At 45.4% G+C, this 24027-nt stretch overlaps 2 protein-coding genes across 5 annotated transcripts in view; both read right to left on the reverse strand.

The window, feature by feature from the left end:
- Positions 1–7722, reverse strand: part of ME2 (malic enzyme 2) — a 41576-nt gene extending 33854 nt beyond the window's left edge. Inside the window, exon 1 of the mRNA XM_081212944.1 lies at positions 7564–7722. The gene's annotated coding sequence lies outside the window, so the exon portion shown is untranslated. The remainder of the gene's footprint in view (positions 1–7563) is intronic.
- A 10665-nt stretch (positions 7723–18387) lies between these two features.
- Positions 18388–24027, reverse strand: part of MAPK4 (mitogen-activated protein kinase 4) — a 95764-nt gene continuing 90124 nt past the window's right edge. For all 4 annotated transcript variants that reach the window (XM_081212940.1, XM_081212942.1, XM_081212943.1 and 1 more), the window contains exons 4-6: positions 21206–21367; positions 19857–20058; positions 18388–19114 (exon numbers count right to left, since the gene is read on the reverse strand). In XM_081212940.1, coding sequence (XP_081069066.1) covers positions 18427–19114; positions 19857–20058; positions 21206–21367 — 1052 coding nt within the window. In that variant the 3' untranslated portion in view covers positions 18388–18426. The remainder of the gene's footprint in view (positions 19115–19856; positions 20059–21205; positions 21368–24027) is intronic.

Here is a 24027-nt window from a genome sequence, read left to right on the forward strand (position 1 = left end):
GCCTCCTGCTGCCGCCACGCTGCAGGAACACGATTTCTGTTCTCATCCTGAAGCAAAGTTCTTAACCTGAAGCACTATTTCTGAGTTAGCAGAGTCTGTAACCTGAAGCGTATGTAACCCGAGGTACCACTGTACATTATTTACACAATGGGCCCCAGGTGATTGGCTAATTCAGGATTCTCCTGTAGGCCAATCAGGTTGCAGATTCACTTCCACCTGGAGTTGGATTGGGTGGCTCCTGCGGACCAATCAGACTGCTGCATTCTGAATCCTATTGTTCTAGGACCAATCAGACTGCTGCATTTTGGATCCTATTCAACTCAGTACATAACATGTTTATTCTGATTCAGCGGTGAACAGCGGGCTTTCCCGGTGGGGGGGGGAGCAGCGGGACAAGCAGAAGTGGGGGCGACCACTTAACTATCACTAATGTGGTCACTTACTCCACACAAAGCACTGGCCCAGCTTTCCTGGGGGAGGAATCCTCAGCAAACAGGTAAGTAGGAGGTAAGTTGAAAAGCCACAGCAATTCAGACGAGGAGGAAATCAGAAAGATGTGGACTTGGCAAGCCACGGATGCAGGGGGAAGCGATGATTTGAAAAGGGATACAGCTGCGATTGAATCCCCTTCAACGTTTTTATTTTGGGGGAATGGGGTGTAAGTGCAATTGTGGCAACCCCAGGATGCAGAAGGGAGCCATGGTGTGGGACAGGGGGAATCATAGAGTTGGGAAAGACCCCAAGAGTCCATCTAGTCCAACCCCCTGCAATGCAGGGATCTCAAGTAAAGCATCCATGACAGATGGCCACTGAACCTCTGCTGGAAAACTTCCAACGAAGGGGAGTCTACCACATAGCTGTCAACTTACAGATTTGAAAATAAGGGAGCAGCAGCCAAAATAAGGGATTTCCCGGGCACAGGTGTGTTCAACTTCTGAGCCCCTCCAAGCCAAAGGCAGAAAGCCCAGCCAGCAGCCAAACGAAGCCTCATCAATAAGGGACAGCAGCAGGACATGGCACTGGGATAAGGGACTGTCCCACCAAATAACGAACGCTTGACAGCTATGGTCTACCACCTCCTGAGGGAGACCGTTCCACTGTCAAACAGCTCTTGCTGTCAGAAAGTTGTTCCTGTTGTTTAGTCCTGTTGTTCAGTCCATATCTCCTTTCTTGTAACTTGAAGCCATTGGTTCAAATCCTACCCTCCAGAGCAGGAGTAAACAAGCTTGCTCCATCTTCCATAGGACAGCCCTTGAGATATTTGAAGATGGCTATCATATCATATCATATGCAGCAGCTAGACTGGTGACTGGGGGCGGCCGCTGAGACCGCTGATCCTGAAAGATCTTCATTGGCTCCCAGTGCATTTCAGAGCAAAATTCAAAGTGTTGGTGCTGACCTTGAAAGCCCTAAACGGCCTCAGCCCAGTATACCTGAAGGAGCATCTCCACCCCCATTGTTCTGCCCGGATACTGAGGTCCAGTTCTGAGGGCCTTCTGGTGGTTCCCTCGCTGCGAGAAGTGAGGTTACAGGGAACTAGGCAGAGGGCCTTCTCGGTGGTGGCACCCACCCTGTGGAACTGGTGACAGACATGATTCTCCTTCTTCCCATTTTATCTTCACAACAATCCTGTGAGGTAGGGTAGCTCAGAGACATTGGCTGGCCCAAGGTCGCCCAATAATCTTGATGACTGACTGGGGACCTGCACCCTGGGATGCTAGTTCTACCCAGAGTAAACCCATAGGTCACAAAGTAGGTGCATTAATTTCAACGGGATTACTCTGAGCAGGGCTTGGTTGAATACAACCCCAGGTTCGCTAAGTCAGAGGTCGGCTTCCTACAGCTCCCTGCCTGATTTTATGTGGAAAAGTTCTCACACCCATTTTTTTCCTGGACAGATGTGATTTCCGTTCAATCAGACCAGAGGCACCAATGGCTTTCCCCTTCCTAATTGCATTACGCGTCTCGATTTCACACAGCTAATAATTTTTGGTATCTAGAAGACGGCATTTCTCTGAGTCACGGACGATTGCTGGTTTCTGAGGGGAAACCTCTTATCAGAAGGGCAGCCAGCCAGTTCAAACTAATCGTTAGCACTGTACAAAGGCGCTTATCTAGGGAGCAAATGTTTCCCATCAGTGGGACCCAGTGTACACTGATGTTCAGTTTCAACCTGTTTTTTGTTTTTTGTTAGTTTGAGCTTTTCCAAATTATTGTTGTTAATTCCTGTTCTCTTCTTATTTTATCTGCAAGCCGCCTTGAGTCCCTGTCAGGGGGGAAGGGAAGGCATAGCTAAATATATTCTATTTTTGCAATAATATTTCTTATTGATAAAATCATTGTTTTATATTTCCTGTAAACCATTTACAGGTTTATTTTTATTTATTTTTTACAATCTAGCAGTGTATAAATTCCATAAAATAAATAAATATTAGAGACAGCTGGTGTATTTACATTATTCGTCCCCAGCCAGCCCCTAATACTCAGGGGGAGTTATTATTAACATTTTTTTCAAAAAAGAAAATGAAGGCGGGGGCACGAGAGAGTATGTTACACTGCAGTAGCCGTATCATCTTGGAATGTACATTTCTGACGCTCAATCGATCATCAAATGACTTATATCTGTGGAATACACTTTATTTACACTGCAATATTGCAAACAGTTTGCCCAACAATTTATAATAACAACTCAACAATGTGTAAGGTACTGTGTCATTAAATCTCCAAAGGAAGGTTTGGATATAACAGCCCGGATTGGAAGGATTAACGGCTTGGGAGTTGCTGCGTCATGAAACTTCAGATAACAGACTTGGACAACAGCCCAGACTGGAATGGAGTCAAGGGAAGCTGCGCTGGCAAATAGACAGTTGGAAAAATATACAGACACAGATAAAACTGTATTCGACGGACGAAAGGATATATGATTTCTGACATGATTGAGAATCATAGAGCCAGAGACAGAGAACTTTAAAGCGTTAAAATCGGGATGTGGAAAATATGAAAACAACAAGGAGAGGGAGGACTGAGATTTGGAGATATGCTTCAGAGGTCCAGACTATGGGGAGGCCCGAAAAATTAATAATTACAATTTGGATTCTAATTTGGTCTTTTTTATTGTAGTTTTTTGTTTTAATTGGTTTATGATTGGATATGTTGATTGGATGTTTTTTATTGGAAAATTAATAAAAATGATTTTTTTAAAAAAAGGAATGCACATTTCTTCTGAATTTTAAAAAAGGTATTCAAAAGCAGTCAAAGCAATGTTTACACGAAGCATGGGGGAAAGTGGACGGCTCAAGGATGTAAATTTTATTTATCTAAGCTTGGCTAGTTCCTACACACATTGACACATGCCCTCCATCAAGACAAGCGAGAGGCAAATTCCAGCCAGGCAAAAACACTCCAGGAGGGTGCAAAGTCAGACCACCGAAAAGCACGGGCTGGGAAGCGGGTATGCAATGGGGAGAGAAGTTCGAGCGCTGGGCTAGGAACTGGGAGACTAGGGTCCACACTCAGCCATGAAGTTCACTGGGTGAATTGGGATGGTCCCCGACTCTCAGCCTAGCCTACCACACAGGGTTGCTGTTAGGAGGATAAAATGGGGAGAAGAATGCACGCCATCTAAACATAGAACTAGAATAAGCAGAGAGGTCTATGCCGAGAGATTCTGCTCATGGATAAAGCAGAGGTGTCCGTTTTTATTTTCACTGGAAAGGGGGCATGCGGGTGAAGAAAACTAAGCCTTCCCTAGACTTCTTCTCCTCCCTTAGCCCAACTAACTTCCAGAACTACTAGGGGGAAAGTGCTTCAGGTAATGAGGCACCATTTGGAAGGAGAGGGGAAAGGGCTTCACTAAGATGGTAAAGGTAAAGGGTAAAGGGACCCCTGACCATTAGGTCTAGTCGTGACCAACTCTGGGGTTGCGGTGCTCATCTCGCTTTACTGGCCGAGGGAGCCGGCGTACAGCTTCTGGGTCATGTGGCCAGCATGACTCAGCCGCTTCTGGCAAACCAGAGCAGCGCACGGAAACACAGTTTACCTTCCCGCCGGAGTGGTACCTATTTATCTACTTGCACTTTGCCGTGCTTCCGAACTGCTAGTTTGGCAGGAGCAGGGGCCGAGCAACAGGAGCTCACCCCGTCGTGGGGATTCGAACCGCCAACCTTCTGATTGGCAAGTCCTAGGCTCTGTGGTTTAACCCACAGCGCCACTCACGTCCCTTACACTAAGATGGTAAGTCTGTGTTATTGGCCAAACCACTTCAGGCTCCGTGTGGAGCCTCACAAAACGGAACACTCCTCCATGCAAATCCTTCCTTGCATATAGAAACCTAGCATGTCAGGAGAAGGGGAACCCATTTCCTTGAGGATACTGAACTCCCTGCATTCTGAAAACTACGAGATATGGGAGCCTTTCTCCCTGATATGCTAGCTTTCTGTGGGGAGGATTATTTTCTTTTTAAAAAAGACCACATGGGCCTCCAATCTGCAGTCCAAAGTAATAAAGAGCAGAGACCTTGCACAGGATTAGACCTCATCCAAAGGCATGAGGACCATTAAAAAAGAAGGACTTTATGCTCCTTGGAACAAGCAAGATGAATCACAGTACTAAGTGTCCGCTCTTTTTGTGGAAATAGCCAGACCTTTTTATAAGCTATTGGCTCACCACTTTAGCAGAGATAAAACAGGCTATAATTCATTAAGCTGGGCAAGTTCCAGGTACAAATTGATCGATGCATTATGCCTCTGCTTCAAACAAATAGAGACACTGCCTCTGCATATTAGATTTCAGAATCAGTTAATTCTTCACATTTTTGCCCTGCAGCAAAAAAGTGAAGACATTTATGTTAGATGTTACAGACATATTAATGCAATTATCTTGCTCAAAATGATGACTACATCAAAAATATATAATATATATGCAGTGAGCAACCACATATTTTCAGGTGGTCCTAAATAATCTACTTCGGACTTATTGACTTTATAGACAGAGCAACAAAATTGGAAGCACGTTAATGCCCGTTTTTAATAGTTTGTTTCTAGACCTGTAGTTAAAGGTAAAGGTACCCCTGCCCGTACGGTGCCCGACTCTAGGGTTGAGCGCTCATCCCACTCAAGTAGGCATACAGTATTTAATTCCTTTGCCTGTGTATGAAACGGAGACACAGAAAAGAAACTTCAAAGTGGCACTTCTGTGGGAAGCAAAACACATCTACAGCCAGCTTGTTCAAACTAGAAGCGAGTTTTAGGTTTGCTCCTTTCAGGGATGAAGGAGTATGTAAGTATGTGATGCAATTGTCTAAGAAGGGACTCTCTAACATTGTCTCCCTACTTTATTTCCTGTTAATGTTAGATCTTAGGATTTCATAATGAAAAAAAAAGAGAACCTACCTCATGCCACGACAAGCCGCACTCCATTCCCAACAACAGGGGAACTTAAAGACCACATATCAAACATGGTTTGTCCTTGCATTCTTGTGTGCTTTATTTTACAAACTGTGGATATGGAACCATTTTCCAGCTGTGTGGAACTCTGCTTTTGTCGTGATACACAAGCCCCTAAAAACTTATCGATTCACTGCTGCTTTCTTGTGATTAAGGCTCTTAACAGGCCTGCTGCAGTTCAGCTATTGATTTTGACCCTGAAAGGCGGGTTATGCACATTTTAAATAAATAAACAATAACCTGCAAAGGAAACTGGAAGACCAGTGCGTGAAGTGGGTGGGGTTTTCAACCTCTCCCCTCATACCCCTGCTGCTAAAAAGCTGTTTAATTTGACCTGCAAAAGAACCTTTACATTTTATAACACAGGACAGAAAAGGATGAGGACAGACAACACACAACTAAGTTCTTGTGGCTATTCTTTCCCCATTGTGCTAATTTCCAGGAACTTAGGAAAGAAACTGAAGAGAAGGCACTGTCACTTGTTACACCCCTCCACCACATAAAATGCAGTAAGATTGACAGGTCCAAGCCCAATACTACAAGAGAGAATTTTCCTTGCAGCAATATCTCACTTGACATTTACAGTGCTCTGGAATACATAAGCAGGTGGCAGAAGCCAAAGTACTCTACATGCAAAGATGGGCACATGGCAGGTGGCTCTAGGAAGTGAGCCACTGAGCATATTACAAGGGACAGATTGAACACTATAGAAAATACCACAGCCACCAGCCCACCTGCTATGGAGAGACACTCCTGTCTTCTGTGTATGTCCCTAAGGAAATTGTTTCATACAACAGAAAGCAAGACTACAGCACAAGTAGTCTTTATTTGCAGCAATTAAAGGTGGAATGGAAAATAATATTCCAGTGAATCACAAGCAAAGAAACATCAGGAAAAAAGAGTCAAGAATTAACCATCAATTAGTTGTTGCTATTTCTGCAGTTTATGTGATAAACGTACGAGGAACATTTCGTTATTTCTATTCTGGTCTCCTTTCTATGGCCCATTAGAATGGAATTTTTCATTCTCTCTTCGCTGCTGCAAGCTCTAAGTGACGTTTTGGCTCTACATATGTCAAAGTCACTGCAAAAGAAATCTGCGATCAAACCCAGAGTGAAAATGTTTGCTTCCGAGTCTGAAATCTTCACTTCCTGACTTTTACGGTTGAGAAGAGAGAGGTTCACTTCAGGCCAAGAGCTGACACACAAAATGGCTTTGCTCTAAGGGCTGGACGTGCAGCAATAAGGATGACTAGTTTTAAAGCTCAACTACCATCAGATTTTAGCTTGAAGGTTTAGCTACCCTTCAGGATAAGTTTCCTTCCCCTCACAGTCCTGCCTCTTTATTGACAGGTCTTCACTAAAGTGAAGTTTTTTTGCAAATATGTCCTCACTTGCTTTTATAACACACACACACTTCATTTCAGACAGCTTGTTTCCTTCAAAATAAAAGTGTAGACACTGTCCCAAGCAGATTGCGCTGTCCCAAGGAACAGTAAGCAGCCTGCAGGAATGCAAATGGTTTCCACTGTTGGAAGTAATGATTTGCAAACAGAGGACTGCGAAAAATAAATTGGATATGGATCTGAGCAGGAGGGGGACTCGTCCTGCCCAAGTGAAAAATCTGTTTGATCTAATTTCTAAAGACAAATTATTTTGAGGAGATCACCACCCCACAGCATGGATGCTTAACTGTCTACCTAAAGACACACAATCCTATCAGCATCCTAAATCACTCAACAGAGGGCCTGCGGAGAAGCACTATTTGCCAAGCAAGTTTCAAAATGCCATTTGAAACAGGGTGACCCACCCAGCGGCCACTGCTATGATGAATTATTACTATTCTTAATTATTATATTATAATATAATAATTTTTAATAATAGTAATACCAGCTTGAGCTGCAGTTTAATTATGAATTTGCCCATAGCAAACACACACACATACATGAAAAGTATATGTATATATGTAAAGGTACATTAAGAGTCTAAAAGACAGGTCCCGGGAGGGAAAGGGACTGAACTGAAAAGCAACCAGGAAGAAAATAAAATGAATATAACTACAAAGGGCAACCATAAGAAACACAGGTTGTAGATTTTAATAAAAGTGAGAAATAGTTTACCAGGCAAGTGGCTGCCGACACCTTCTGCTCTTCGTCGAAACGCTATGTGATGCTATTCCACCATCTAAGCCCTCTGCCAAGCCCACGATCCTCCTGCAGGCCCCGGGAGTGAATGAAGCACGCAAGCCGAAGTCAGGGAGCGACACCCTGGGGGCGGGTCTTCCCTCGCTGAGCGACATCGCAGCCCGACCAATGAAAGGCGCAGGCGAGTAGACAGCCGGGAGCGGCCGCCAGCCAATGGTGCTTCCGCAGCTCGGTCCCGCCGCTCTCGCCGTGGAACCACAGAAGGCGGAAGCAAGGGGATGGGGGGGGGGGCTTATTTGAATTATGCTGATAAGCTGGCCGGAGCAGCCAATCAGAGCGCTCTCGTAAGGATAAAGCATCTTCAGAAGGACCACCGCGCCGGGATGCAGAGGAAAACATCTGGCTGGGGAGATGATGGCGGACTTGGGAGGCAATGAAAGCAACGGGAGGTTGGTGGGTGCGGCTTGGCCTGATTTAAAGGGAAAGTCTATGGGAGAGTTCGCACGAGCATTTGGCGGTCACCTGAAATTCCTCCACCTGTTGCTGGCCATCTGTAGCCAAGCAAATACATATTTTGTTGACATGACTTTTTTCAGCGGGGACTCACCAGAACTCAGTTCCGGCACCTCTCAGGTGGACATCATTGCCATTATAAGAGAACAAGGGAGGCTTTCATTTTGAGTTTCGGCACCTCTTTTTCCAGAAAAATAGCACTGATCGTTTACATTTATATCCCACCTTTTTCTCCAACGAGCTCAATATGTTTACACTTCTCCTCCTCATTTGATCCCCACAACAACTCTGTGAGGTAGGTAGTTTTATTACATTTGTGCACTACCCTTCATCCGAGGAATACAGGACAGTTTACAATGTAGAAGCACAAAGATACATAACATAATGAAACACAAAACAATAAACCCCCCCCACACACACAAGACACGTTTATTAATATAAGTTGCCAAATGTCCAAACCAGTAGCCAAACAAGAATGACCATGGTTAAGATACATGTCCGAACGTAGAAAGGGAGGTTTATCCTTCCAGCCTTACATGTTTGTACACACCAGAGCTTGGTAAATAGGGACATCTCACCAGGTGAATAGAGATGAGGTGGGTGTAAAGGGTATGACAAAACAACAGTTGCGTAAGAGGCAATAGCAGAGAGAGATAGCTTGGGAATGACTGAGGGCACCTAGAGATGCATGACTGTGGCCATATTCACACCATTTAAAGCACTATGAGACCATTTTTAAAGCACTATGATATCACTTTGAACAGTCATGGCTTCCCCCAAAGAATATTGGGAGCTGCTACAGTTTTTTAAGGGTGCTGAGAATTGCTAGGAGGCCCTTATTTCCTCCACAGATACAATTTCCAGAGTGGTTTAACTATCAATCCCACGTCACAGTGAAATTTAAGTTCTGTGAGACAATGGAGGAGTGCACCTCTGGCGGATGATGTCAAATTGTTGAAAGCTTGCAGCACCTGCTGTGGGTATAGAGGCAGATACAGGAGGGACATATTGTATTGCATCTGGGGCAGATGATGGTGTCCAGTTGTGCTGCTGTAGATACACCATGGCGTTTCTTCTCTCTGCACCCAGCAGTCGTTCCTCCTCTGGTCTCTGCTATGGCTACATCACCTGACTGTCCATCTCCAGGCACTGGTGTAGCAACTAGAGGGCATCAGTTTCACAAAAGCTCTCTTAGCAGCGATGTGAAGCAGTCGCTTCACTCCGATGGTAGCGTTGTTCCTGCTTGCTGTTTTCAAACCCCACTCCTCTTGCAAAACCAAGCTGCTTTTAACCATAACCCCTTTGGGAAACATGGATTGCAGATTGCGGAGGTGTGCGGAGAACTGCCAGAAAGCTACACAAGCAGCCCCATTTCCTGGGGCTTATTCTGATGGGAAGCATTTCCATGTAGGAGTTACCGGTAGTGTGAAATCCATAGGCTGAGCTTCTCACTGTGCATGGAAGGAAATGCACAACACGTCAAGACACACACACCCCACAGGTTAAAGACTTCCACTTTATAGCCTTCAGCGCAGAATGGAATCTCATTTGATGGTAGTGAATATTACAGGTCATGCCTGAAATCTGGGCTCTGACTTCAGAAATGACCAGGGAGTGCACACAAATCAAATGATGGTTTGGAATAGTAGCCTACAGCAGATAACCAGAAGAGGGCACTCATCAGCTTCTGTTTAATGGTATAGTTTCAAATATTTCTGTGTTGTGTTGTACGTAAATATGTGTTCTTTTCCTGGACACTAAACACAAGGAAGGGCCCTGTGTTATTCAAAAGCTTGCATATTGCATTTTGAACAGTGGCTAGTCTTAGTGAAATATACTACTTCACCGGCACTGTGATTTTAATTCAACTGGCTCCATTTATTTTTGTTTTTATTTTACCATGTGTTCACACTCAGTGAGTTCATGGCAGAGCTGAGAATTATAACCAAATCCAGTTTCACCACCAATACACTTGTCTTATTCCATTGTGCCAGTTAAAGCAGATAGGATAGTAAAGAGTAAATGATGCCTTTGTTTGAATCCAGCTTCCACAGAACTCCTCATTGAGCCGGACTTGGGGCCCCAACCACGTGCCTTTCTATGCTGCCCCTTGAAGCCCACCCAGCTTGCAACACCTTGCAATGGGCCCACAGCAAAGGAGTATTTCCCCCCTGCCTTTGCTCACACCTTCCACCATAACTTGCACAACCGCTGGGGCTATGGATGCGGTGCTGGCTATGCCGTTCCTTCAGGCCCCACCACTGCCAGCCAGGAGTTTAGAATTGCAGCTTAAACTCTTGATTGAGCAATATACATACATACATACATACATACATACATACATACATACAGTATTCCTGATTCTAGTCAGAAACAATGAATACAGAAAATGGATGGAACTATGCTTTCTAAGAGCAGCACTTAAGGGCTTTTGAGCACAATATCCCCCCTCCAAATGTAACCTTAATACGTTTCTCATTTGGAGTGCCAGTCTACAAATATTTACCCACAGTTGTGCTTTTCCTTCAGATACTAGTACCACTTTTTTCTATGTCAGTTTATCTGCCAAGGAACCGGCCAGTGGTTCTCACTCTGTGGGTCCCCAGATGTTGTTGGACTACAACTCCCGTCATCCCTAGCTAGCAAGACCAGAGCTCAGGGATGATGGGAGTTGTAGTCCAACAACATCTGGGGAGCCACAGGGTGAGAACTGCTGCAAGCAGAGGTAAAACTAGGTTTTATTTTACCCAGGTCAAAAACCCAGTTTGACACCCCTGCCACGCACATTTGCATACATACACACACACACACAGGCTGGGAGTCTCAATGGCAGCCCTCTGGAGGCTTCACCTGGGGGGGCAACTAGCCCCCCCCCAGTTACAGCACTGCCGCACGTATATGTCACATAACCTCTGGACATTCCAGACCATCTGGAGAATATTCAAGTGTGCACACTCAGTTCTGGGCCTTTAATAAACCTTTTGGGTCTCACTGTGACCACATAAATCGAGAGTGCATTCTAATTAAAAAAAAAAACCCCACCCTATTTTATTTACTGGTTACATTTTTTGTTCCACCTTTCTTCTGTTATGGAACTCAAGACAGTATCTTTGGGGTTCTTATCTCCCATTGAGGCACCAAACCAATCCTGACCTTCTTAGCGTCAGCAAGATTGCTGCATCATGTGTCTTCAGACCATGCACTGCACTTTATTGGGGAACATCAGTAGTTATAGGCAATGTTGTCTTTAAGAAAAGCATACCTACCTGCCATTTCTGATCTTCTAACTGAGGTATCCCAATAAGCTTACAAAGAAGTGCAGGTTTCTCTGGGAAACCATTTGAAAGTCTTGCTTCATACCAAAGATATACATCTCCAAACGGAAAGCATTGTTAAATTTCCTTTATTGTTGTTGGTTACATACATGAGAAAGTCTTGGCTCATGGCTGGCTGAAAACAATCATGTGGTAGGTTTAAGAGCGCTCTGTTCTTTTTAAAAGTGGTTTGATAATACTGGAATTTGAAACAGTGTGAACTGATTGTGTACCAGTAGAGATCCAGAGAAAATGATAAAGTACTAAGAAACAGAGTGGTGTGGGGTTTTTTCCTGATTTTTCAATAGCTTCCTCATCACAATGGCCATTTCAAAGAAACAGAATTATTTTATTAACATTCATATCCACGGTGATAAATTTCAAGATGTGTGATGACAGTCAGACTATGTTTAAATGGAAATGCATATGAATAATTACTTGTGGCTTGTTGCTGTAGCTATTCATGTTGTAGTGTATAGCAGCATCAAGTCTCATGCGATGGGAGCGCACTGTCTTTCACCCATCGTACATCCAGGGTACAAAAAGAGACATTTAAAATCTGACAGTAAAATAGTACCAAATATTCAAACATCCGTTTTCCAGGTGCAAACATTTAAAATGTAAGATCAGTTGCTCAGATCTTGAATCTTAGAAGAAAGTTTTCGATGCAACTGCAAATACCAGATACTGGTCACTGGATGGGGCTGGCGACAATATTTTGTTGCTCATGCCAACACCCACTGAGATTAAGAAAGTAAGAAAACCCTGGTGGATCAGGCCGGTGGCCCAACTAGTTCATCATTCTGTTCTCACAGTGGCCAACCAGAACTTGCAAGCAGAACCCAGGCACAAAAACACTCTCTCCCTGCTGCAGCATTGCTGGCTATCATTACTTCTGGGAGTGCTGTGTGAAAAAGGTGCTTTCTTTTGTCACCCTGCCTTTCTACGTTGGAACTCAAGGTGTGGTACCCAGCCTGCTAATCTAGGAACTGACCAGAACCACTTAGCTTCAACAGGGTGAATCAGGACCATTCTTTGGCACAAAAGGAAGCGTTTTAAAAACTGCTTTTGAAACTTCTGTCTTATAAGGGTTACACCTGCGACCACCACAATGGGTATGGTTTGGCCACAGTCAAGTGCTTTTAAGTCCCACTGACTTCAGTGGTAGAGACTTACAAGTGTTTAACTTTCAGCTAGAACATGCACCTCACCATGGATACTTTTTCAACTGGTGCATTGTTATGTGGGTTGACCATAGGGGATTCTCTGTTTCTCAGTTTCCAATGTGCGTTCATACAGGAACATAAGTTCTAGTGATACAGCAGTAGCCAGCTATAAGCTACTGAAAACAAACTCGGTCCACACAAACTGTCTACGCAGGTGGACAGCATAAGATCCGAGACATGAACTCATGTGGAATTGCTTGTTTTTCTCAAGCTGGCTGCTGGTGTGGTGTCAGATTCAACGTACAGTGAGCGAACGAAGCCAGATCTATGCTACAAACTTGGTTAGTAGTCATTCCCCCAGAGCAAGGCAATTCTCAGGGGGCAAAGATAGGAATCTCTAACAAGGAAGTCTGAAAACTCTCAGCAATCTAAAATTCCTAGCGTTCTTTGGAGGAAGCCATAGCAGTGAAGCTGGCATAAAACAGTTATGTGGGATACTGCAGATACGTCTAGGGAGAGAATCAATATTAAAGCTATCGTTTGTTATGAGCATTTCTTTCAATGGAACAACGGGGTAACTTCTCCGAATAAATAAACACATAAATACATAAAATATCTAGTGCTTTCCCTTATGGTTATGATGCTTCAAATGTTCATCAGCTTTTGATTTGTCCTAATAATAATAATAATTTATTATTTATACCCCGCCCATCTGGCTGGGTTTCCCCAGCCACTCTGGGCGGCTTCCAACAAAACACTAAAATACAATAACCTATTAAACATTAAAAGCTTCCCTAAACAGGACTGCCTTCAGATGTCTTCTAAAAGTTTGGTAATTATTTTTCTCTTTGACATCTGATGGGAGGGCGTTCCACAGGGTGGGTGCCACTACCGAGAAGGCCCTATGCCTGGTTCCCTGTAACTTGGCTTCTTGTAGCGAGGGAACTGCCTGAAGGCCCTCGGTGCTGGACCTCAGTGTCCGGGCAGAACGATGGAGGTGGAGACGCTCCTTCGGGTATACTGGACCAAGGCCGTTAAAGGGTTGCATAAAACCTGAAAGGAAGATTAAAAAAAAACTCCTGGCAAGATAAGATGCTCTGCTGTAGAGTACCAAACATTTGGGTCCCCTGCAAAGCTGCGGGGCCTTGACAGGTGCTTCACAATGCTGGCACCAGCTCTGACAAACCAGAACCACCAGGTGAGTAGGAGGGCAGGAAATGGCGAAGAGGTAAAGCAGGCACAACAAGAAAACAGTTGCATGATCACGCTCATCCCATAGGGGGGAGCTAACTGGTCCTGTTACCATTAAATTACGAGGGCACACACAGGAAAAACTCTGAATTCATTGCAGCCTGTAGTAGACTAATAAATACATCAATAATATTTGTACTGAAGGAGCGTCTCCACCCCCATCGTTCTACCCGGACACTGAGGTCCAGCACCGAGGGCCTTCTGGCAGTTCCCTCACTACGAGAAGCCAAGTTACAGGGAACCAGGCAGAGGGCCTTCTCGGTAGTGGCGCCTTCCCTGTGGAACACCCTCCCACCAGATGTCAAAGAGAACAACAACTACCAGGCTTTTAGAAGACATCTGAAGGCAGCCCTGCCCGGAGTGGCTGGGGAAGCCCAGCCAGATGGGCGGGGTATAAATAATAAATTATTATTATTATTATTATTATTATTATTATTATTATTATTGTACGAGTTTGGTGGGGCAGCGTAAAATTCATACTGTACCTATGATCCACGTAGTTATAGCCTCACTGAAAACAACTGGGCCTGTTACATCAAAGATTAAATTGGGCTAGAGGACATGCCAATTTTTTGTTTTTGAGGTACAGTATACCAGTTCTTTGGAACCCCTCTGCTCCTGGTTCTTTCATTTTGTTCATTGTAGAAAAAGACTCACCTGAATATACCTTAATATATTTTTTTACTGCCACAGAAAAACTCCCTGCTTACAGAAAACAAGCTGGTCAGGAAGATGTCTCCAGCTTAGCCTTCTTGACACGCCAGTGGCGTAGCGTGGGGGGTGCAGGGGGGGCCGGCCGCACCGGGCGCAACATCTGGGGGTTAGGGTTAGGGGGCGCAAATCCATGGGTTAGGGGGCGCAAATCCACGGGTTAGGGGGTGCAAATTACTTGCCTTGCTCCGGGTGCTGACAACCCACGCTATGCCACTGTGACACGCTAGTTTTCTAAGTACAGGGATGTGGAGGGGTGTGCAGGGGGAGCACTTTCCTCCAAGAAAGACTGCACTACATTGTATTTCTTTTCTGAATATGAAGCACATCTGTGAATTCCAGTGTTCTGAGTTTTGCCGAACTAAATGCCGAGGTCTGCTGCAACCTCTACCTTGGAGTTAATCTTGTAGCCAAATTCCAAGCCCATCGTTGCCAGAAACGTCAGCATCATGTTAATACAAACAATCATTAGCGCAAGCATTTTGCTTGCTAGACAGAATGATCTTCCATCTCTCTCCTCCCCCCACAACATGCAGGCAATAGTTTACTAACTTGGCTACTAAATGGCAGAATTAGCTTTTTAGGATGCAAACTCTTGGTAGAAGCGTTGGCCCAACAGAAAGTGGGAGGGTCGAACCATAGAGCAAGCAAGATAGAAGATGCCTTTTATTGAGATCTGTCAGCTGAAAATGCAATGCACATTTTAAAAGATCTCCGTGGAACTCAAAAGCTTGCACACGTTCTGAATGCCGCTAATAAAATAACTATCTCAGCAGAAGTCATATACCAGCTTTCCAAGTGTTAAATAATAAGCAGGATGAATTTCCCAGAAGAAATTTACATAATCCAGTGAACAAAATGGTGCAAAGAAGGTAATTCTTATTATTTTTTTTTAGAAAAGCGCATGCTAATTACACATTTTCAGTATTTCCTTTTTTTAAAAAAAATTGATCAGGCAGATTACATAGAAGTTCATAACATTTCTTCAATATACAAATCAAACTCAACCGATTCATTAATAAGGTGCTCAGAAATGTGAATGAAAATAGAGCCTACAGCAGATCCATGGTGTGTAATTTTTATTTATTTACAAAGCTTCTTTGAGTTTTCATTTGACTCCTTTTCCTTCCAAGGACACTTCAGTGCAAAAACAACTGTGGCAGAAGAGCTGGAGTTCAGTCTTGGCTAATCCCAGGAAACTTTTGTGAGTGTCATTTTCAAGATGTTAAGGCCTACAACCCTTGGCCTCAACAACTTTACACAAATTTGTGTAATCATCTTCCCCCGCCTTCACCCTACACATCCCCATATCTGCTCCAGGGGGTTAGGGCAAAACCCAGAATATATTTAGGGGAAGAGTTTGGGTGTGGGAGTCCCATTGCACAAGTGCAAGAAATTCTGCTTGAGCAATTATTTAACTGAATACCACCCAGATTTGTTAGCATTCTTTTTCAGGGGGGGGGGTCTTTTGTTTGGGGGTTGTTGTTTTTGTCTGCGGGAGAGTCTGTGCACAAAAGACCATCACTTAACATTTAAGCCCTCAGCTTCACTACTTAGTTTGAGCACCTGGTTTAACGGTACAGTGGTGCCTCGCAAGACGAAAAGAATCCGTTCTGTGATTCTCTTCGTCTAGCGGTTTTTTCGTCTTGCGAAGCAAGCCCATTGAAGGATTAACGGATTAGCGCTATTAGCGGCTTTTAGCGGCTTATCTGCTGATCGGATCAGCTGATAAGCGGTTTAGCGGCTTAGAAAAAGGGGGGGAGGGAAAAAACCCAGCAGGAACTCGCAAGACATTGTCGTCTTGCGAAGCAAGCCCATAGGAAATTTGTTTTGCGAAGCACCTCCAAAACGGAAAAGCCTTTCATCTAGCGAGTTTTCCGTCTTGCGAGGCATTCGTCTTGCGGGGCACCACTGTATATGCGAAACTAAATTCCACAGAAATTCCAACATTTGACGGCACCTCAGAATTCAGATTCAACTTTCAGAATTTCTAGTCTCTTTCCTTGCTTCGCTTTTGAAATCTGACTTTGGCATTAACTCTTCCTGGTGGGCTTTAAGGCAACGGCATAATAAATTCACTATGCTTGTAAGGCGCTTGGGGAGGGGTTCTTGAACTGGGGTTCCCAACAGCCAGGCTCCGTTGCCATGCCTCCTAAGAAACACTAGGGCAAGCCTGATAACTTGGTTCTGTGCTTCAGGGATGCTATAAAGGCCTCAATGCCAGCAAGCCACTGTGTGCTGAGATATCCTCCTAAACACCTAGTCCTTTTCTCTTACCGCTGTACAGTGGTAACTCGGGTTACATACGCTTCAGGTTACATACGCTTCAGGTTACAGACTCTGCTAACCCAGAAATAGTACCTCGGGTTAAGAACTTTGCTTCAGGATGAGAACAGAAATCGTGTGGCGGCGGCGCAGCAGCAGCAGCAGGAGGCCCCATTAGCTAAAGGGGGGCTTCAGGTTAAGAACGGACCTCCGGAACGAATTAAGTACGTAACCAGAGGTACCACTGTATTCAGCCTGGACAGCCTGCTTGTTTGGGGTGATATACCTGCTTCTGAAACATGCATACTGATAGTCTGGAAATTGATAGCCTAGGTGGGGGTTCCTCATCTTTTTGAGGTCCAGGGGCACATTTGGAAATTTAAGAAAGTGTTGTGGGCACTATAAGAGACCCAGAATCCAAACTGGCAATGCTCAACCCCCTGTGCGCACATACACAAAAAAGCCCAGGCAGAACACAGACATATCTCCCAAAACAAATAAACACACACACACAAATGAGGCACGCACGCCCTGCAAAAAAAAAAAAAAAGCAAAAGGCAAACAGAGAGAGCGAGAGAGCTGGGAAGAACAGGGGACTTAAGGGTACTATGTGAAGGGCAAGGGGAGGTTAGAGGCCAGACAAGCATCTTGACACCTTTGCCCTGATCCGACAAAGAGCAACGTGTAAGCAAATAAACGTTGTGCCCTAAAGTTCTTAAAGTTGAGATGTTCACACTGATTTAGCTTTACAGCGGTCTTGTTTCCAAGGAATGATGGTAAAATATGTCTCAGGAGAAGCCCTACCTTTCCACTCGTTAAGTGTGACAAAGAGGGTGTGCTCGTGTGGTGGTTGCAAGCATGAGCTACAAGCCAGAGATCCCCATTCCGACTCTCAGCTCAGTCACCAATTAACTAGGAAGCAAAGTCTAGCTGTAATATCATGAGAGTACTATCAGCCTACCTGGCCAAGCTAGAACGAGAGGAACCTTGTGGAACAGAGGAAACTTGGAAGCTGCCAAGTCAATCTAACTCAGTATTGTCTAAAGGGGGTCATTCCTAGCCCTACCTGGTGGTGCCGGAGATGGGACCCTCTGCATGCCTAGCAGGTGTCCTACCACTGAGCTATGGCCCTTCCCTTAAATGCTCTGGGCTCTCAGGAAAAGTGTCATACCAATGTAAATCATGAGGTCACTAAAAACCAGGCTGCCCGGTTATCAAAGGAGCAGGGGGCTTCAAGTCCTACGACTCTCAAAATAATGCCAATTCAGCCTCTCTCTGTAAGATCAAGAGTTTAACATCCAGAACACCTCCGCAATGGGGGACCCGTGTCCGAATCACACCCCTGGAGGTACAAGGCAAGATTGTTAAGGCAGCGTAAAACCCCTAAAATTTCATTCACACCTCTGGATTCCTTTTCCGTTCAAGGCATCAGAAGGGGACCTGGTTTTCTACCTGCCCTTAACAAAAAAGGCATTTCAGTAACATCGGGTACCGAGCACGTTCGATCAAACCTTGGTTACTGTTCAGCATTGGGTAATTAGCACGAAGACTGGAAGAATTTGTAAGGAATCAGCCACGAATACCAGCAGCAACGTTTAATTATTATTATTATTATTATTTTACCACCTCTCTTTATGGTACACCTCCGTCTGTACAATCTCACTAGGGTGTTCTGCTAGGCATGCGCCGTTGATGTCTTTGAGCTTGTTGTCAGGCAGATCTTCTGGCTTTGTGCAAAGTTTTAATGCCCTGGAAATGAAGACGTCCAAGTCAAACTGGGGGTCGCTTTCGCTGCTGACCTCCTTGGGTTCTTTGTGGAGATGGTGAGGAGAAGATGGTAAGCTCCTCTCCTGGATCTCTGGGAGAGGGTTTGGGCATTCGAGTCCTGTCTGGGTACTTGTAACCCACTGCGCTATCTCTAGGAATAGGTTGGATGGTTCCTCCTCCAAGGCGATCTCCGCCGTGGGTGCAATGGATGCCCTTTTCCAGTGGGACAAGTCTAAGATGAGCTTGGGCTCTGAATAATGATGGAGCTTGTTGTCCCTCCACAAGAGCTTGTCCAAATAGGAAGGCGACCCCACTTTGTAATCACACGACCGCCCGTAATCTCCCTCAAAGGCTCGGTCCATCGAGGAATGCGACTGCTCCAGGAATCTCTCGGAGCTGCTCTGGGAATATTTGCGCGGGTCCACCTGAGCCTCCTCAGCAATGGATTCCGACCCCGCTCTGGGATCTCGTTGCACCTCCTCCAAATCGTGGCACTTCTCTTGCCGCCATTCCAAATCCGAGGATAAGCTCACTTGGTACCTGTTTGTTCGAAGTGACAACAACGTTAGACGCACAACGAAGGGTCAGGCGCATACTCCCATTTAAGCAAATTTAGAAATTATTTATTTACTTTCACTGAATACATTTCCCAGAAATTGGGAAGGGCCCTAGCTCCCTGCTTTGCTTTGTCCCTCATTGGGAGTCAGTAACCTTTGGACCATCTGAAATAACTCCAACTGGCCGGCTACTAGAGAATACAATGCAAGCTGCAAAATGAGCCTTCTATTCTGACAATTATGTACACTAACCAGCGTTCTATTAGCTTTGGAGTGAGACTTGCATCATTTGTGTACTAGTCTTTGTCCAGCTTGCTTCATAGCCTGAAGCTCTCCAGAATACTGAGAAGCTACCAGGGCTCCACAAAGCCAGAGAAGACACTCAGAAGTGGTTCTACCACCCACCCACTCCATCTTCAGCAGAACCACCAACTTTTTCCACTAGAAGATCCTCCAGAGCAGTCAGGAACCCCTCAGTTTCCATCGGTCTCCAAGAGCTGGTCATCCAAACGGGCTTACTATCCTTGCAAGGGCAAATTGCCACTGCTATTCCAAACTTCACCAGCTAATCGTTCTACTACCATTTCTATTAGAATTCTCCAGCAACCCTACTCTCCAAGGAAGCTCAATACAGGATTGCAGCCTGAGAATCTCGGAAACTGGTCTCAAAGGAGCAAAAGAAGCAGCTCAGCAGCAGAACACATGAATAACATGAATAAATGTACCTGTCCCAGTTGGACAACTGGCTTTGGTTCGCTTCCATCAGCAAAATGTCATCAATCTCGTCTTCAATCCGGAATGGGTGCTGAGAAACGGGCTCATCTTCAGGACAGTAATAGGGACTCATATAAGGGTGTTGCAAACCCATCTCTGCGGTCAGCCGGTCCATGGGATTGAATGTCAGAATCTTCTCCAGAAAATCGATGGCTGTGAGGGGCAAGTTATTACAATCAGGTCAGCAGTTCTTAGTCCCCAAGACAGAGTCACCTGGGAACACTTATATGCACGATAAGAACAGTCATTCTGAAATCAGATAAAAGACTTCACCTTTAAGCTCCATTTCTATTTAATTATTGAATGTAATTGTCCTTGATTCAGAAGTAAAGCTCTTAATTATATTTAATGGGAGTGTTGTGCAAGCTTTGGAAGGACAGTGAGTCTTGGGGATTTTACTTATTTTTAGAAAGGACAGGAGTCACAGTTAAAGAGAGTCTGGTCTAACAAGCATGAGAGAAAGAAATCCTATACATGTCTACTCAGAAGTAAGCCCTAACGTCCCTAACGTCCCTAAAGGGGTTGCCTTTTTTTTTTCTTTTCTTTTTTTGAGCCGGTGGGCACATTTGGAATTTTGATAAAGCATATCCTCCAAGGCTTTTGCCACAAAAAACCAGGATGCCATCTTCCAGGGCTGCAGTCCCACACGAGTCACATGACCTGCATGAGAGTGCATCCCCCCAAGCACTTTTTTCCAGTAAGGTAAAGGGACCCCTGACCATTAGGTCCAGTCGTGGCCAACTCTGGGGTTGCGGCGCTGATCTCACTTTATTGGCCAAGGGAGCCGGCATACAGCTTCTGGGTCATGTCGCCAGCATGACTAAGCCACTTCTGGCAAAGCAGAGCAGCACACGGAAACGCCATTTACCTTCCCGCCAGAGCGGTACCTATTTATCTACTTGCACTTTGACGTGCTTTCAAACTGCTAGGTTGGCAGGAGCAGGGACAGAGAAATGGGAGTTCACCCCATCGCGGGGATTCGAACCACCGACCTTCTGATCGGCAAGTCCTAGGCTCTGTGGTTTAACCCACAGCGCCACCCGCATCCCTCTCCCCCCCCAGTACGACACCCCCCCAAAAAAGACATTTTGGGATGCTGTACAAGAAAAAGTGCTTTCTTCAGGGCAAGAGCTCAGCCTGAAATCACACAAGAGCACAGTGCCCAAAATGGCCGCCGTGCTCTCTCACAGGAGAAAACAGGATGCCCCATTTTTTCTGGGACAGTCCCACTAGGAACCAAATGCTTTCCAGCAAAGGAGCCCACGCTTGGATCCGAGGAGATGTGGAACCGAGTCTCTACCTTTGCTGTTCACTTCAGGAAGGAGCTTCCGCAACGGCTTCTTCACTTCCCAGGTGCTGTTGACGAATGTCGGCATCACTTTGAGCAGTTCCTCCTTGTCCTCTTCGTGGAAAACAGGGATGGTCTCCAAAATGAGCTGCATCTGCTCCAGCTCGTGGCTTCCTAAATGAACAAAAAGAACATTGCTCAGAAGGGTGACATTGTGACCTCTGGGGCCTTTGGCCTTGCTCACGCGTGCATTCCATCACTTGATAGCTTTGGCATGTGCTAATGAGCCACCACAGAGCAAACATGACGTAGTCATATCAAAACACATGGGGCTGGGGAGGATGCAGTGCTGAACAGAAATTTAGTACTACAGGAGAAGTACAGAATTTTTGGGAGCTGGCATGTCAGATCTTTATCGCCCCCTCCTCATGGGCCAACTTTGATAGGTGGACAAAGTCACCCACCTGTCAATCATCTGACTGCATGACGGTGTCTGGTGACTGAGAAGAGGGCAGTCCTGCCCACCTCTCAAAGTCGAACTGGGTGGGTGGACGGATCTGGTTCACTAGCTCGTTTTCCACAGGGAAGCAACTGATGAGCGGAGGTTTCAATACAGCTGACTGCAAGTGTCTGCTTAGCCAGCACGTTTACCAGCCAGGCCAGCACATAAGACGATGATGATTATGATAAATTTATTATTTATACCCTGCCCATCTGGCTGGGATTCCCCAGCCGCTCTGGGCGACTTCCAACAAAATATTAAAAATACAATAAAACACCAGACATTAAAAACTTCCCTAAACAGGGCTGCCTTCAGATGACTTCTGAAAGTCAGATAGTTTTTTATTTCCTTGACATCTGTTGGGAGGGCGTTCCACTGGGCGGGCGCCACCAGTGGCGTAGCGTGGGGGGTGCAGGGGGGGCCGGCCGCACCGGGCGCAACATCTGGGGGGTAGAGTTAGGGGGCGCAAATCCACGGGTTAGGGGGCACAAATTACTTGCCTTGCCCCGGGTGCTGACAACCCACGCTACGCCACTGGGCGCCACTACCAAGAAGCCCCTCTGTCTGGTTCCCTGTAGCTTCACATCTCGCAGTGAGGGAGCCGCCAGAAGGTCCTGGGAGCTGGACCTCAGTTTCCGGGCTGAACAATGGTGGTGGAGATGCTCCTTCAGGTATACTATAAGAACCTAAGATGAAGCTGCTGGATGAGGCTAACGGCCCATCTAGTCCTCTTCTCATAGTGGCCAACCAGATGCTGGTGGGACACCCATGAGCTGGACCCGAGCACAGGACCACTTTCCCCTCCTATGGTCTTCAGCAACTGATATTCAGAAGCATTACTGCCTCCAGCTGTGGAGGCAAAGTCTAGCCATCATGGTTCCAGTAGTAGATAGGTAGCCGTGTTGGTCTGCCATAGTCAAAATAAAAAAATTCCTTCCAGTAGCACCTTAAAGACCAACTAAGTTAGTTCTTGGTATGAGCTTTCGTGTGCATGGTATCTGAAGAAGTGTGCATGCACACGAAAGCTCATACCAAGAACTAACTTAGTTGGTCTTTAAGGTGCTACTGGAAGGAATTTTTTTATTTTGACTCTAGCCATCATGCTTAGTAGCCATTAATAGCCATCTCCCCCATGACTTTCTTTTCCTCTTTTAGAGTGATACGGAAGGGGGGGGCATGTCTTCTTCACCTCCTTCTTCGCTACAATATATCCATTTATTTCCAATTTTCTATGTCAAAAGGGGCTAAAATCTATAAAATTCATAGAAAATCAGCGTGCCAATTTGCTCAATTTCTCTAGGACTCCATGACACCTCCCCTGTCCTCCATAATCCCTCAAGCAAGGTGTCAAGACCCTAATCCTGTCAAATCATTCTGCCAAGCCTTTCCTCCGGGCAAGGCCAGGTGGCAGACCATGCATACATGGACCATTGTCTTCTCATCAGGTACTCAGGATGTGCTTATCTGCGCATATCTCCAGCTCTGCATATTCCCCCCTCCCTCCTCCATATGTTAATCTGTGTAACCCAACCTCTTCTTAATGTATTCATGATGTAATCTGTGTAACCCAACCTCTTCTTAATGTATTCATGATGTAACTGGGATGTATTTTGCACTGTATTCTGGGACATGGAGGGAAATTTCAAAAGTTCATGTCACCCCTTTCTCGCTGTTCAATCTCGCCTTGAACCTGTTGCACAATAAACGTGGATCCTCTGCAGTTTGCTCCTGTCTCCGGCAGAGCTCATTTTCTTCCGCAGGGACCCGCGGACTCAGTCCGACAAAGCTGGGTGGCAGAGTAACCCCGCACCCAGATTTTTCCGTAACAAGAGCCATCCAAGTTGGTGGCCATTGCTGTCTCCTTTCAGAGTGAGTTCCACAATTTTACTCTGTGTTGCGTGAATACAGTGGTACCTCGAGTTAAGTACTTAATTCGTTCCGGAGGTCCGTTCTTAACCTGAAACCTGAAGCACCACTTTAGCTCATGGGGCCTCCTGTTGCCGCCATGCCGCCAGAGCACAATTTTTGTTCTCATCCTGAAGCAAAGTTCTTAACCCGAGGTACTATTTCTGGGTTAGCGGAGTCTGTAACCTGAAGTGTATGTAACCTGAAGCATATGTAACCCGAGGTACCACTGTATGTGCTTTTTTTAAAATCTGTTTTGAAATTCTCCACCATTCAGCTTCTTTGGAAGCAGGAGTCAGAAGGAGATTAATTCAATACAAAACTTGGAGTGCAGTTAAGCCCTCAAGATTCAGGTCTATACCAGTAGAGTTCGATTGCACGATTAAAGTGGGTTTGGTGCCAGCACGTTTACCATAAAAGGATGTCA

This window comes from Podarcis bocagei (assembly GCF_964188305.1).
Source record: "Podarcis bocagei genome assembly, chromosome: 11".
Taxonomy (NCBI): Eukaryota; Metazoa; Chordata; class Lepidosauria; order Squamata; family Lacertidae; genus Podarcis; species Podarcis bocagei.